Genomic DNA, 15,718 nt, shown 5'->3' with positions numbered 1-15,718 from the left:
ACTTATTGTGTTGTCATCATCTACGTCAGTGAAGCACAACAACCTGTTGAATCTGCGTTCCTTTGACATTTCTTTGAAGCACTTGCAAAATTATTTTGCATGGTGGTGTTTGAATATCTGAAGATGAAGATAAATATTAAGTGTTTCACGCAAAAGAGATAGTAATAATATGTGCTTAATTGAGTTTTAATTATTACAAACTTGAAAAATAGATTAATCTGATATTTTAGAACAACTTTCATATAAAAAGTTTTCGCACGAAACAGACCGTTTAGCAGTTTAAAAAGCGTGTCACATAAATCCAAAACTTCATCCAGTCTTTTTAGTGGAAATGAACGGGGCACGGTGGTGTTCTTTTCTTCTGAAGATGAAGATTAAGTTTTTTACGCAAACAAGGTGGTATTAACGAGTGATTGATTGAGTTTTAATTATTACAAACTTAAAAAAATATATTAATATGATATTTTAGAGGAACTTTTATATAGAAAGTTTTCACACAATATGCACCGTTTATCAGTTTGAAAAACGTGTCACAAAAATCTTAATCTCCATCCAACTCTTGTTGGAGAAAATAACGGACCGCTTGTTGCTGTTAGCATGTCAACTCTTGGCCGGTCAGGTTACAGCCAATGAGTGATCTACTAATCTGACAGCAGCAAGTAGTAATTAGTAGTAACACATTTTCTTCTGGCTGAATCTGCGAATCAGTGATGAAACATGAAACATGACACTGGCATACAATACGACTCGTGTGCGAAGAAAATATTTCACATTTGCACCTCATCTTAACTAGTTCAAGATGAAACATGGCAATCATTTTGCACGCAGAAGAAATATCAGCACAGGGGGCTATGAAATTTGCAGGTTAGTTGAAGTAGATGAAGTGATGAACCATCCGTCTATCCAGAGCATTTCTTTGGCTACGGAATGGAATGCACACTACGCACTGCCGATATGCTCTGATACACTGAGAGAGCATCAGTTGGCAGATATAAATGGCTTATTGTCACAAAGGCAACACATGCTAACCATGCTATAGCATTCAGGTTGTCAGCTGGGAAGATTTCAGAATGAACTTCTTGAACACCTATTATGCCGTGACATGGCTGAACTTTCCGCTTCTCGTCAGCGGGGTGGAAATGCCAGATGCCTAACAGAAGCAGGCTGAGTTGGTAATGGTAGAGCATCAGTAGGTGAAAGCTTGTTCAGTACATTCAGAACTTTCATCTTCTGCAGCTCTTTCCCTGACAAGAGGATACAAAAATAATAGTCAATCCAAATGATCCTGCTTCCATAAACAAATTCAGGATGACTGATAGCTGAAAAAATAGCATGGAAACTGAAGTAATACACTAATACTGACAAACATGTTCGAAGCTTCAACAATCAGAGTGAAGAATACCTTCTTCAATCAAGAGCTTGACTGCTCTGTTCTCCAGCTCAATGGCAAGCTTGCTTCGGCCAACAGATGACAAAGACCGAAGCACTGCAGTTTAGTGAAAGGAAACAGCGTATTAGATAGAAATTGTGGCAAATTGTATTGAACTAAGATAAACATAAACTTACTGTGGATATATTCTTCCTGTCCTGATTGCTCGTTATTTCTCAAGAAAGCCTGCAGCCTAATAAACCTCTCTTTCCAATCTTGATTGCTTGATCTTTGTGGATCAACCGGATAACATGCTGGAGCAGCACCACGAGATGCTGTACTAGTAGCCGAAACACTAGAAGATGCCAAATTAGCTGCTATAGAATTCTGAGAAACTTTAGTAGTAGACGCCAGATTGCGAGGTGGACTAGCAGCCACAACACTAGAAGATGCCACATTGGCTGCTATAGGATTTCGAGGAACTGGAGTAGTAGACACTAGATTGCGAGGTGGAGGACTAGCAGCCACAACACTGGAAGATGCCAAATTAGCTGCTATAGAATTATGAGGAACTGGAGTAGTAGACACCAGATTGCGAGGTGGAGGACTAGCAGCCGCGACACTAGAAGATGCCAAATTAGCTGTTATAGAATTACGAGGAACTGGAGTGGTAGACACCAGATTGCGAGGTGGAGGACTAGCAGCGGCAACACTAGAACATGCCAACTTAGCTGCTATAGAATTCTGAGGAACTGAAGTAGTAGACACCACATTGCGAGGTGGAGGACTAGCAGTCACTATAATACTTGGCTGAACAACCACCTTTCCTAGAGATTGCTTTCTGAGAGAATTTTGAGGCGGCGAACCTCCAGATGGAGAAGCAGGGGAGGTGGCAGCAGCTGCAGCAGGAGCTAACGGAGTTTGAAGCGAACTGTTCTGATGCTTCAAACCTTGTTCCTGAGGTCTGTCTACAACAGTTTTCTTTGAGCTTAGAGAACTGATACTATCTGCACTAGCATAAGAGCTAACTTTGCTATGATCAGTTTCAAGCCTCCTGCGCACATATACAAGATGGCCATTTGTCCCTGGGTTAGTTGGGTTCAAGGGACCATTAGGTTGCGGCCGCTTGATGCCAACTGTCCCAGCAGCTTTATCCTTAGGAAAAGGAGAAGTCCTGGGCTGCTGATTACCGACATTCTTAGGTTCTTTAGGCGATTCTCTCAGTGCTGCCTTTTTCTCTGAGATCGAGTGTGGGTTGTCACCAGCAGGCATGATGCCCCGCACTAAGCAGCCTGGATTGAAATTTCCAATCATCAGTGATAAATTTGCAAAATAGTAACATGTTGAATATTAGAAACCAGCCAATACATTAGTAATGACTTGCCAAATCATTTGTAGCATTCAAGTTATGTAATTCCATATCTGGCTTTAGTTTCGAGTTATAATCTGATGTGGTATTACTCAATCCCAGGCCATTGCAGTATGCTAACATTTTCCTTTCTAGAAAACTCACCAAAATATAGAGTACTACAAAGCTAAAAATAATAAAACATCAACAGGAAGCAAATGCTTGTTTCATCTACTTGAGGTAGGAATTTCAATCTATCAACCAAATAAACCTTGCAAGCCAGTTAAAGTGAACTGATGAGACTACAACAACATACCAAGCAGCGACTCAAGTAGTAAAAAAGTAACAGCAAAAGAAAAGAATTACACTTGTACCAAAATTGTAGTGCAAAGTTGCATGCCTTCCATAACTTATGGTAGACAAAAATTTAAAATCCATAAAAGCAATGGCCCTGAGCCCCTGACAGCCTGACTAGTCACAACCTTAGCACTGACCAGGGCTATCAGCAATTTCAACACAAGGCCATGAATCCAACTTGTTATATACTTTCAGTTTTCAGACATTATATTTTCATTCAAAAAAATGTGGTTATGATTCACATTACTGCAAAAAGGTCACGAATAGCATAAGTTATCCCCTACAACACTCTGTGGTCAGGTTAATTTCTGCAGTAGCACATACAAAACTCACTAACATCAAAGATACATAGCAAAAAGGGGAAAAGAAAAATTTATCAACACCTCTAAGAGCGCATAATCTACTCCAGGTGATAGCATTTTCCAAATCATAATTAAGGAATAGTTGACCAAGAACCACAGACCCACTAGCCACACAACCGTGGGGGATCGGATTAGACCATTGAAATATAACCTAGAACCCTAAATCAAAGGTCCCGTGGCATAAGGCCAGATGCAGCACCCCAAATCCACCTATAAAGAAAAGAAGAAGACGAAGCACATCCACTCCCCCTCACTCAAAGATCAAGAACCTCAAAGCACTCTCACCAATCCATGGCATTTCAAGAACAAGAACCAGGCGCTAGGCACATTCAGCAAATTTTCCAATCCACCCCCAAAGCAACTGCAAGCTCTGAGAAAAGAAGAAGTAGAGATGAGATTCAGGTGGTTACCTCACCTCCTGGTCGCAGAGAGAGGGGAAGCGAGCTCGGAGCCTCGGATCGGAGGCTAGGGTTTATCATTCACGCCCTGAGAGCTCGGGAGAGCTGAGTTGTGGGCGAAGCTACTGCCTGTATACTGACTCTCCTACTGAGCGTGAGAGGAGTGGCTTGTGGCTAGCTGGGCTGGGCCCAGGTGAAGGCCTCGTTGAATTCTTAGCCCGAATACAGTTTTGCATCACTTCACTGGAGCCTTGGGCTGGAAGAGCTAAGGTGTACGGCCCAGATGAACGGGCCCATCATCAAAAGTAGATTACTGGAGTACTTGATAACACAATTACACAAGCAGTTACGTGTCATGACTATTGTTTTTCTCCATTTTGTTCTTTCCAATTCAAAACTCAAGCAAACGCCGGTCAAACGGGGAAAACGACAGTCGCACATTTCAGAGAGAATTTATTTCAGTCAAATAACAATCTGCTTATCCTTTTTCCAATCCTTCCGCTCCAAGTTCCCTTGTGTGGCTTCCACTGCAAGCCTGAAACTTCAGGCCTATTTGACACAGCTCTAGCTCCAGCTCAGAGCTGGAGCTCAGCCAAACAGTTTCAGCTCCATCAAAACTAGGAGTGGAGTTGGGTGGAACTCTCTCACAAAATATACTGGAGTTAGTTGGGTGGAGCTCTCTCACAAAATGTACTGGAGTTGTGGAGCTGGGTTTAGGCAGCTTCGCAACTCCACTCCAGACTCAACTCCTGGAGTTATATTTAGGAGTTGAAGCTGTACCAAACAGACCCTTCAAACTTCCCTCGGATGAGAAGAGTCTCAATTGAAAACAAAAAGAAATTAAATACCTAAGAAACTACTAGCACTACGGTGATATTTTTTTCCCCCAATTGAAGATGAAGACGAAGGTAGGACACGAAAAATAAAACATTACGTATGAATATTTGAATTTTAATAATTACAAACTTAAAAATTGAGTTTATCTGATATTTTAAAACAATTTCTACGTAGAAATTTTTATATGAAATGTACTTTTTAACAGGTTAGAATAGGTGCAAAAATCAAGATAATATATGTATCTTCACCCGTAAAGACCGGAGCATACCTCTTCGGCTTTTCTTAGGTCCCATTCTTCTCATGAATATGGAAGATTTTACCTTAGTTTTCGTTAACACATTTTTCAAATACTAAACGACGTGTTTTATAGGAAAACTTCCTATATGAATATTGCTATAAAATATCAGGTATATCTATTTTTCAAATTTATAATTATTAAAATTTAATTAATTATATGTTAATAGCTTTCTTGTTTTGCATGTCTCGTATTTAATCCCGATCTTTATAAGATTCGAACGCAGCCACATCCTGTAGCTGACACCAACTCGGCAACACCACATGTCCACATGTCACAGCAGCTAATGTTTGAAATCTGAACAGTGAGCTCCCTTCTTAAAAAAAAAAACTCAACCTATTACTAGATGTGATGTTTTCTAGTACAATATGTCCACATATCCAGATTCGTTGTATTAAAAAACATCACATCCAATATTAGGTTAAGTTTTTTTGAAAGTATGCCCACGAACAGCAGATTATATGATTTCCTGTTAAAAATAAACAGCTCACATGACTGAGCACCAATACCTAAACCAAAGTCCAATCTGATCACGGTCACTAAATTAAAATATTTGTTGTTGGTGTCTCACGTTTTGTTTTTAAACGCCGTGCAGAGTGCAGACATCGACGACACTGTGACACACTGACACACAAAAAACTTCAAGAATGGATCACCGGACGAAGCGGGTGGCCATCGTCGGCGCCGGAACGAGCGGCGTCGCGGCGTGCAAGCACCTCCTGGCGAGGGGCTTCCGGCCGGTGGTGTTCGACGCCGGCGCGTCCGTCGGCGGCCAGTGGACGCGCACGCTCGCGTCCACCAGGCTCCAGTCGCCGCACGTCGCCTACCGCTTCTCCGACTTCCCGTGGCCGGACTCCGTCGACTGGTACCCGCGCCACGACCAGGTCGTCGACTACCTCGCCGCCTACGCGCGCCGCTTCGCCGTCGACGAGCGCGTCAGGTTCCGGTCCACGGTCCTCGCCGCGGAGTTCGTCGGCGACGACGCGGCGGACGGGTGGGAGCGGTGGAACGGCAACGGCGAGGCGTTCGGCGACGGCTCCGGCGCGTGGCGCCTCACCGTGCACCACGACGACACGGACACCACGCAGGTGAGGTGGTTCATTCCAGATTGAAGAAAAACAGAAGCTCTCTCCCATGGCGCCCCTGACGCCCCGTTCGTCGTCAGGTGTACGAGTTCGACTTCCTCATCCTCTGCATCGGGAGGTTCAGCGGCGTGCCGAACATCCCGGCGTTCCCGCCCGCCGGCGGCCCCGACGTGTTCCGTGGGCGGGTGATCCATTCCATGGAGTTCTCCGACATGGACGACGCGGACGCCGCGGCGCTCGTCAAGGGCAAGCGCGTCGTCGTCGTCGGCTCCGGCAAGTCCGCCTTCGACATCGCCGCCGAGTGCGCCGAGGCCAACGGTACGTACCCCAGCTGCGACATTGTTCTCTGCTCGATGAACTAAAGCTGTTCATGTCGGTGTCGTGTCACTCATGTCAGGCGTCGAGCAGCCGTGCACGATGATTTGCAGGAGCCCACGGTGGCTACTGCACGACACCAATGTCTGGGGCAAGGTGGACATCGGCTACATCTACTTCACCCGCTTCGCCGAGCTGATGGTCCGGAAGCCCGGCGCCGGCGTCTCGTCAAACCTCCTCGCCACGTTCCTGTCACCTCTGGTACGTACGTTCGCCGCCGGCGACGGCGCCGGCGAGCATCCCGACCACATTCTGAGCTGATGGTGTCTGTGCAGGGGTGGTTGATCTCGAAGCTGACAGAGGCGTACTACAAGAAGGAGATACCAATGGAGGAGCACGGGATGTCGCCGGAGTACGGGCTGTCGAAGTCGCTCTCGTCGTGCCTGATCGGCATGCTGCCGGAGAGGTTCTACGACAAGGTGAAGGAAGGCAGCGTCGTCATCAAGAGGTCGGCGAAGTCCTTCACCTTCCGCGACGACGGCCTGGTGCTGGACGACGACGGCGGCGGCGGCGGCGAGCGCGTCGTCCAGGCCGACCTGGTGATCCTCGCCACGGGGTTCCGCGGCGACGAGAAGCTGAGGCGCATGTTCGCGTCGCGCCGGGTGAGGGACATCGTCGCCGGCTCGCCGGAGACCGCCGCGCCGCTGTACAGGGAGTGCGTGCACCCGCGCGTGCCGCAGATGGCGGTGATCGGGTACTCGGAGAGCGCGACGAACATCCAGACGTGCGAGATGCTGGCCAAGTGGGTGGCGCGGCTGCTGGACGGCGCGTTCCGGCTGCCGCCGGTGCGGCGGATGGAGGCGAGCGTGGCGGAGTGGGGGAGGTACATGAGGCGGAGCGCCGGCGAGGAGCACTTCCGGCGGTCGTGCCTCGGCGGCGTCGGCATCTGGTACAGCGACGAGCTGTGCCGCGACATGGGGTGCGACCCGAGGAGGAAGAAGGGGCTCCTCGCCGAGTGGTTCCAGCCCTACGGCGCCGTCGATTACGCCGATATCCAGTAACTTTTTTTTTTATACGTTGACACGTTGCTACAAATAATGCAGTGTAAAAGTTGAATTCAGAGGATCTAAAGTTGAATTCTGGGAGAGGGGCTAAAGAAATGAGTGGTGGGAGAATTTGGTAGGTGTAGTATGTGGCAATGGTATGTTAAATGGGCCAAAATAAGTTGGGCCTTAGGCTAGTACTAGTTGGGTATATGGTTGTGGGCTATATGGGCATCTTATTCCGTATTGGAGAAAAGTCCAATGTAACTCCCTCAAAATATAGGTCGGATCTAATTCCCGCCCATCATCTGTAAAACCGATATATCGACACCTCCAACAACTTAAAACTGGGCAATCATATGTAAAACCGATATATCGACTCTTCCAACAACTATTTTGAAGGGAGGGGGGGTTCGCTGACATAGCACATTGACTTGGTCTAACAGGTTGACTGAACATATGGGGTTCACATATCAGTGCCTCATCTTGATCTTTCTTCCCCTCTTGTTCTTCTCCACTCGGTATCCTTACTTTTCTTAGCCTCGTTATCTACACCGAGAATTAGTGGCAAGAGCACGGGATGGGCAATAGATCCAGGGCCACAACGACATTAGGGAGATGATGAGTGACTGGTGTCGAGGTAGACGGCGAGCGCAGTTGCCACGGCATTGGAGAGACGACATCGAGGAGGTATTGACGGCCACACTCACGATCAGTGGTGGGAGCAACAAGAGGGAGAGACGCCAACGCTAGCACAGCTCGGAGCCACGGCCGGTAAAGGAGTCGGTGATAGAGGCCAGAGGGAGCTCAAAGTGACGACTGATGGAGGAGTCGGTTTGTGGCGGTGCCTAGGCATATATGGCCTGATGTTGGCGTCCTAGAGATTGGATCCGGCACCAGCGTCGCCGGCCTCACTAGAGCCCAGAGAGGATGGGGCGGAGCCGAGCCCTAAGACGGGCGGACAGAGCAGGAGTTAGCGGAGGACGGGTGTCGAGGTCAATTGGGTTCGGATGCAGAGGGAGGTCGACGATGGGGAGCTGAGCTCTAGCCTCTAGGATTAGATGTGGCTGCTCTTGCGGAGCTCCCTCTCCCTCCTTCAATCTACATGGAGGGCGACTAGCAGCGGGTGGACGAGAAGGAGGCGGAAGGGGACAAGACAACCATCCTTGGATTTGGTATGGATGCAACATATGCCGATGGATCTCACCATCGAGCGCCCCTAATCCTCCAGCGACCGCGCTCTTCTTCTGGTTCTTCGAATGTCTTTGGCATGTAGGGCCCATTGTCTTTTTCATTTTATTTCCACACTGTAATACCACGTAGGCGCCACGTCAATATAGGTGGACAAGTCAACGTGTCATATCAGTGAAAATCACACTAAAATAGCTAAGGGAGTCATTTTGCATGGTTTTAATACTTGAAAGAGTCAATATATTTGATTTTGCGGTTGAGAGGTATGAATTAGATCTTGTTTATATTTAAGGGAGCTAAATTGAACCTTTTCCTTTCGTATTGCGATTTCACTTTCTGACAGTGGTGAGCCCACGAAAATTATGTTGGCCATGCACCCTTGCCAAGCTCTTTAAATACAATGCATATGCATACGTATCCTAAGGTCTTGTGCCACAATTAAGGCTGTGTTTAGTTCGTAAAAAGAAAATATTTTGATATCACATCGGATATTTGACCAATGTCGAAAGAGGTTTTTGGACATGAATGAAAAAACTAATTTCATAACTCGCTTGGAAACCGTAAGACAAATCTTTTGAGCTTAATTAAGCCGTCATTAGCACATGTAGGTTACTGTAGCACTTATGGCTAATCATGGACTAATTAGACTCAAAAGATTCGTCTCACGATTCCATGCAAACTGTGTAATTAGTTTTTATTTTTTATCTACATTTAATACTCCATGCATGTGTCAAAGATTCAATGTGACATTTTCGAAAAAAAAATTGAGAACTAAACCAGGCCTAACTATAGCCAAACGTAATGCATGCAAAGCATGTTGTTTTATGTAAACAAAAATGATTCTTGATTTTTTTTCTTACATTTTTGAATATGATTTTCAGCACATTTTTTTATTATTCTAAGTTTATGATGTTATCAAAATAATTTCTATTTTTATTTTTTAATTTCAAACTATGAATTCTAAAATCTGTTGCTGGTTAAAATTTTCAAAGAGTGACTATATGCTGTCTAAAACATCATATAATTACACTGGAGTGCGTTTTTTTGTTGATCTATTATATAAAAACCTGAAATAGATTATTACGGCCTTGCATGTGCATCTTCGGGTGCAATGAATGAATGTTATTATCATTAATTGTGATTGTTTGCATGACAATAATTAAATTGAAAACAAAGGAGATCTACGTACTGGACATTAATTAAAGATTAACACACCATGCGACTCATCTCCTATATTTGTGCTAAAAGAGAAAATATAAATTAGCTAGTGTGACTAAACACATGGAAAATTATCTAATTAATATTATTCAAGAAGACAATGAATTTAAGATCTAGAACTTATACAAATTAATTAAAACCAAGTCACCCCTCAGCCTGGTCGGGTGTGCCACGGACAAAAATAAATAAACCCACGAATGTGCCCATCGGGTGTTGTATACCACATGGAGCCATCCTCATCTACGAGCCAAAAATTAGAGGGGTGTTTTATGCAACATGCATGCACATGCTATACAAATACAAACGAATTTATATCGTTACAATATAATGTTGATAAATGCTTTGTAGCTTCCAAATGTATTCAGATCACTATTAGACTCGTTTAGTTTCTCTTGTAGAATAAAACTTTACGTTCTAAAAAATATGGAACTTGATGGTTTAAACAAATCGTAAATCTAGTACTGCTTATGGAAAAATACAAGAGTACATCCCCAGAATTCCCCATAAACCACACAACTGACAAGTTCTTGAAATAAAAACATGAGGTGATGGGACAAATCCCTAACAGTCTTACAAAGGAAGCCAACACTTCACACACAATTAAGGCCCTGTTTAGATTCCAATTTTTTTATTCAAACTTTCAACTTTTCTATCACATCGAACTTTCCTACACACAAAAACTTTCAACTTTTCTGTCATATCGTTCTAATTTCTTCAAACTTCTAATTTTAGCGTGGAACTAAACATAGCCTGAGACAAATGAAACATGGAATAATAAACTTACTAAAGTAGTATTAATATAGTAAAGAGGAAATTTATAGCCAGTGTCCTAGTGACAATGATTGTATTGTCAAGTACTTATGATTGATTTTTTTTAAAGGAACGTGGTTTGAATCACATGTAGTACTCCTAGCTAGCAAGACTGTTCACGTCTGAACCAGCAAACGGGTGCAACAATTTTGGTGCAAATTGAAGCTTCTTTTGTTGGAGTAGAGCCATGAAGTACTCCACTCCAGTCCAGTAGTCCACTCTTGCTTCGGTTTTTGGAATCTTGTGAAACTGTCACCTGGCCGGCGCTCGGCGGTCAGGGGCCGGCCAGCTGATGAGAAGGCTGCCATTCTTTTGCAGTTTTGCTGAGAGAACCAGCAACTCTCGTTTCCTGAGAGAAAACCATGAACCATCGTGGTGCTGTCTTTTTTTCTTTGAAAAAACAACAATGCTAGAATAAATAGAATCTCGTTTATACTACGTAAAAATAATAGTAATTTGAAGAAGATCCGACAATTGGTAAGCCTCCTAATTTTGTGTAAAAAGAGGAAAAAAAAACTGGCTGCACATAGCTTTTATCTAACTAATATGGTTCAAAATGAAACAAATTTAAGCGAAAGTATGTCAATAGAACAGTCACCCATCAACCTAATAAACCCACCGATATTTCATTATTCATCAATATTATATTGAAAATGGTTTCCTTTAACAACCAATAAAACCACCAAATATTTTGTACTTAGCCTTCTACAGGTTCAAAATTAGAAGAGTTCATTAAGCAATATGTGCAGGATATACAATACTTGCACACCAAAAGCCACACACGATATTAATTATTAAATCTTTTCTAAGGCATGTTTGTTCCTGAATGGAATAAAATAAGAATAAACATGTTTTTCGAGCTCTTAAATAATACAATTTTAGCAAACTTTTTATATATGATTTCTTAGGAGATTGTTTTCAATCGTCTTTAATTTTATAATGTTTAATTAATTTGTTTGTACCTTGATAATTCTCACAAATCATTTATCTATTTAGCATAAAATACTATATCTATATATGTTCAAATATATTCAATACTAGATTCGTTTGGTTTCCCTCGTAAAATAAAACAATATGGTTTAAACGGATTGTAAATCCACTAATAACATTTAACGAGATGGACTCCTAAACATTACTAGCTAGAGTCAGTACATAAGAAGAAAAGATGAATCGGTACTACTAGTAATACGTGATGAACATCCTTTCTATGCATGTATGCAAGATGATGTTGTGAGTTGTGACCCGAGTGAAGTCATGTCTTCACGGATGCTTGCACTGTGCGAGAAAACATTTTTTTTAAATGAATGGCTTCGACATAGGAAATAAATACGTACGTGGCACTTGAGATACCCATTTGGAGGAACTTGCACTTGTAAGTACGCATTTCCTTATGTGGTGTTTGAAACTTACAGATGAAGATAGAGCTTAAGTATTTTACGTAAAACGATGATATCAATGTATAAGTAATTGAGTTTCAGAAACAAAAAATCTAGTATGATCGAGATATGCAACACATTTTAGTATTACAAATCTGTTGTCGAATGGACAACTATGCCACGTCGAAAGGCGTGGTTCCCTCAACAGTAGTTGGAATGTAAAAGCAATTGTATTGATTCGTAAAATTTTTTGGGGATCCCCCCATTACATGGCCCTAGAGGTTTATTTATAGCCTTAGCACAAGCTTGCACCTTCTAGAGTTTAGGGTTACAGGGGATTTTACATGGTTGCCCTTATGAAAGGGACATTTACATGGGTATGCAGTGTCATTTGCACATATGGGACTTTAATGGGCTGATAGGCTGGGCCTGGTCTATGGCAAACGGGCCTAAGTTGAATGTAACGCTTGGTCTATAGCTTTCGACTTCCGTTTTCGACTCGTAGCATTTTGCGCTGGGAAAAACGCTTGTGTTTTGCGTAAGTTGAATGTAACGGCGTTCAATATCTTTATTCCGAAACAAGCTGTCGCGATTTCAACGTTCGGCGAGCGATGCTTCGGCCGATTCGTTTCGCCCCCCTGGCGTTTTCATCGATCAAGCGTTCGCCTTTTATGTAGCTATGTGGTTGTCAAAATGGCGAATTGGAGGCGAAGACATCCTGGTCGAACCTTAGAGGATTACGACCGGTGCCACATCCAGCGCCGCGATGACATTGCCACACTTTGGTTAGACTTCGAAATTTTTTGGGGATCCCCCCATTACATGGCCCTAGAGGTTTATTTATAGCCTTAGCACAAGCTTGCACCTTCTAGGGTTTAGGGTTACAGGGGATTTTACATGGTTACCCTTATGAAAGGGACATTTACATGGGTATGCAGTGTCATTTGCACATATAGGCCTTTAATGGGCTGATAGGCTGGGGCTGGTCTATGGCAAACGGGCCTAAAAGGCTGGGGGAGGCCTGTTGGGCCTCCTTGATGCCGAACTCGTCATAGCGAAGTCTTTGTAGTTCGCCCGAGATGCCTTCCCCCGAGATGCCTTTACTTTCGGAGTACCGACGCGGCTTTCCAGCCTTCGCCATCTTCGCTTATGGCTTTCGCCATAGGGCTTCGCCTGAATGGTCTTAACGTCTTTGGCTTGAATCCTTACTAGTACTATGGTTTCGGCAGGTCCGGCCGAAGGGCTTCATGGCATGCCTCCAACAAGCCCCTCACGGGCAAGGGTGAGTAAGGAGCTTCGGCCAAGACCGTGCAAACTATACGGTATGGCATGAGGCGCCCCCTTTCGGCCGATGTTCCTGCCGAAACCTCTTTTTAGACTCCTGCAGAAAAAATATGAACACTGGCATTCGCCTTTCGAGAATGGCGAAGCTGTATTATGACACTGGGTGATTATATTTTTGCCAAGTTTGTCTGCTTTGCGCGATTCTTGACTTGTATTTTTTTCTTTCCCCTTTTCCCTATTGTTTTAGCGGGGATTTCGCCGAAAGTCATGCGTTCGGCCCCCTTTTGGGGATTGGCGAAAAGATTTGTTGACTTTTCAGCTTTTGACTTCCGTTTTCGACTCGTAGCATTTTGCGCTGGGAAAAACGCTTGTGTTTTGCGTAAGTTGAATGTAACGGCGTTCAATATCTTTATTCCGAAACAAGCTGTCGCGGTTTCAACGTTCGGCGAGCGATGCTTCGGCCGATTCGTTTCGCCCCCCTGGCGTTTTCGTCGATCAAGCGTTCGCCTTTTATGTAGCTATGTGGTTGTCAAAATGGCGAATTGGAGGCGAAGACATCCTGGTCGAACCTTAGAGGATTACGACCGGTGCCACATCCAGCGCCGTGATGACATTGCCACACTTTGGTTAGACTTCGAAATGACTAATCATCAAGTTGTTATCGCTTGACGTCGGTGTGTATTTCGCTTCCTTCCCCCCTTAGAGTCGTGTACAATATAGATGATGAACTGTGTTCGCGGGACTTAGTAGAGGCGAGGCAAAAATGTTCTGAAACGGATGATGTAATTTTTTGCTCCTTTGTATAACATGTATGTGCTTTTGCCTGATGGAGCTTGTGCATGTTTTTATGTTTCTTTTCGCTATCATCGCATTTTGTAACTTGTACGTTTGGAAGGGCGAGGCGTGTCGGCCCCCTTGCGTGTTAGCAAAAGGAATTCACATTGACTTTTCAGCCCTCATCATTCGCTCTCGACTTTTGGCATGTGCGTCCAGAAACGCTTAAGTATTTGCATAAGTCAAGTGTAGCGACGATCGGTATGTTTTCCGAAAACGAGCTGTCGCGGTTTCAATGTTCGGCGAGCTGTGCTTCGGCCGATTCGTATCGCCCCCCTGGCGTTTTCGTCAATAAAACGTTTGCCTTTGGGTTTTCCCACGAAATATCATACACAAAAAAGGCGAAGACACCCATGAATTTTATATGACTGAGCGTCAGTTTTCCATTGCCCAGCGTCGACGCAGCATAATCCCCGTTTTTCCTTCTTCACCGCTAAATTTTTTTGTGTTGATTTAACAACTAGCGATGAAGAAGATGCTCAAGTGGGTAGTCCTTCGCCATTTGAGGACTGCTTTTGTTAATTAATCGGATGTAAAGTCCGAATGCCTTTTGGCGAGCAATGGAATTTATCTGTAACTTGTGCTTTTTGGCAAATAAAAGGGGTGTGGTGCGTGTTACGGCTGTTCGGCTCGTACTTTCCCCTTTTTGCCTTTGGCAAAGGTATTTTTAGGTACTTTGATCGTTTTGACCGTTGCCGGCTTTCGGTCTTTTTAGCACTTCGACCTTTTTAACTGTTACCGGCTTTCGGTCATTTCTTTAGTGCTGCTAGGGTTTTGTCGTTCGTCCCTTTCGGCTGCCCCGTTTGTCTACGGGTGTGCAACCGATGCGAACTCGATTTCAAGTTTTAGCCCCTCACACATTTCCTTGGACTTCTCGGAGTCAAACCGCTTGTTATTGCCGGTAATGAACTCTTTCGGCACACCAAATCGGCAGAAAATGCTTTTCCGAACAGATTTTTACACTAGTGCCGAAGGTACTGCCTTAGCCCATCGAAGGCGGCTTGACACTCAGGTGTCCAATTGAGTTTGCCGGCCCCTCGGAGCATCTTGAAAAATGATAAATCTCTTTCGGCTGCTCTTGGGAGCAACTCCTTAACTCATTTTCGCCCCTAGCCCTTGTCGCCGTACCTCGCTGGTACTGTGGCGAAAGGCGTGGGTGTGGCGAAACCTGTTCGCCCGCAGCCCTTGGCGCCGTACCTTATTGGTACTATGGTGAAGGGCATAGGCGTGTGGCAAAAGCTGTTCGCCCGCAGCCCTTGACGCCATACCTTATTGGTATTGTGGTGAAGGGCATGGGTATGGCGAAAGGCTCCAGAGGCTAGGGTGGCCTCATAGCCCCCGAGCTTGGAAGCAACTCATTTCCGTCCCTAGCCCTTGTTGCCGTACCTTGCGGGTACTGTGGCGAAGGGTGTGGGTGTGGCGAAAGGCTCCAGAGGCTAGGGTGGCCTCGTAGCCCCCCAGCTTGGAAGCAACTTATTTTCGCCTCCAGCCCTTGATGCCATACCTTATTGGTACTATGGCGAAGGGTGTGGCGTGTGGCGAAACCTCTTCGTCCGCAGCCCTTGACGCCGTGCCATATTGGCACTATGGCGAAGG

At 44.7% G+C, this 15,718-nt stretch overlaps 2 protein-coding genes across 3 annotated transcripts; one reads left to right on the top strand and one right to left on the bottom strand.

The window, feature by feature from the left end:
• Window positions 1-731: 731 nt before the first annotated feature.
• LOC127783973 (flocculation protein FLO11-like) lies at window positions 732-3,974 on the bottom strand. Of its 2 annotated transcripts, none has more exons than XM_052311137.1 (4): window positions 3,852-3,974; window positions 1,567-2,661; window positions 1,403-1,486; window positions 732-1,244 (listed from the first exon to the last, which is right to left on the bottom strand). In XM_052311137.1, the coding sequence occupies exons 1-4, from the start codon at window positions 3,913-3,915 to the stop codon at window positions 1,126-1,128; spliced, it is 1,362 nt and encodes a 453-aa protein (XP_052167097.1). In that variant the 5' UTR covers window positions 3,916-3,974; the 3' UTR covers window positions 732-1,125. The 2 variants fall into 2 exon arrangements, with proteins under 2 accessions (XP_052167097.1, XP_052167098.1); XM_052311138.1 differs by having other exon boundaries at window positions 3,847-3,968.
• Window positions 3,975-5,524: 1,550 nt separating this feature from the next.
• LOC127783970 (probable flavin-containing monooxygenase 1) lies at window positions 5,525-7,796 on the top strand. The gene is made up of 4 exons (XM_052311135.1): window positions 5,525-6,054; window positions 6,132-6,369; window positions 6,449-6,627; window positions 6,702-7,796. The coding sequence occupies exons 1-4, from the start codon at window positions 5,614-5,616 to the stop codon at window positions 7,425-7,427; spliced, it is 1,584 nt and encodes a 527-aa protein (XP_052167095.1). The 5' UTR covers window positions 5,525-5,613; the 3' UTR covers window positions 7,428-7,796.
• The last annotated feature ends 7,922 nt before the right edge of the window (window positions 7,797-15,718 follow it).

This window comes from Oryza glaberrima, chromosome 9, assembly GCF_000147395.1.
Source record: "Oryza glaberrima chromosome 9, OglaRS2, whole genome shotgun sequence".
Classification (NCBI taxonomy): Eukaryota; Viridiplantae; Streptophyta; class Magnoliopsida; order Poales; family Poaceae; genus Oryza; species Oryza glaberrima.
Note: the sequence above shows the minus strand (reverse complement) of the source record. Positions and strands in the feature narration are given on the sequence as shown.

Bases quoted from the DNA above. Each gene is read 5' to 3' on its own strand.
- LOC127783973 (XM_052311137.1), bottom strand. From the start codon at position 3,915: ATGATAAACCCTAGCCTCCGATCCGAGGCTCCGAGCTCGCTTCCCCTC. The intron at 1,487-1,566 runs GTAAGTTTATGT...ACTAAACTGCAG, and splicing joins ACAGGAAGAATATATCCACA to TGCTTCGGTCTTTGTCATCT. The intron at 1,245-1,402 runs GTATTCTTCACT...TCCTCTTGTCAG, and splicing joins CAAGCTCTTGATTGAAGAAG to GGAAAGAGCTGCAGAAGATG.
- LOC127783970 (XM_052311135.1), top strand. From the start codon at position 5,614: ATGGATCACCGGACGAAGCGGGTGGCCATCGTCGGCGCCGGAACGAGC. The intron at 6,055-6,131 runs GTGAGGTGGTTC...GTTCGTCGTCAG, and splicing joins ACGACACGGACACCACGCAG to GTGTACGAGTTCGACTTCCT. The intron at 6,370-6,448 runs GTACGTACCCCA...CACTCATGTCAG, and splicing joins CGAGTGCGCCGAGGCCAACG to GCGTCGAGCAGCCGTGCACG.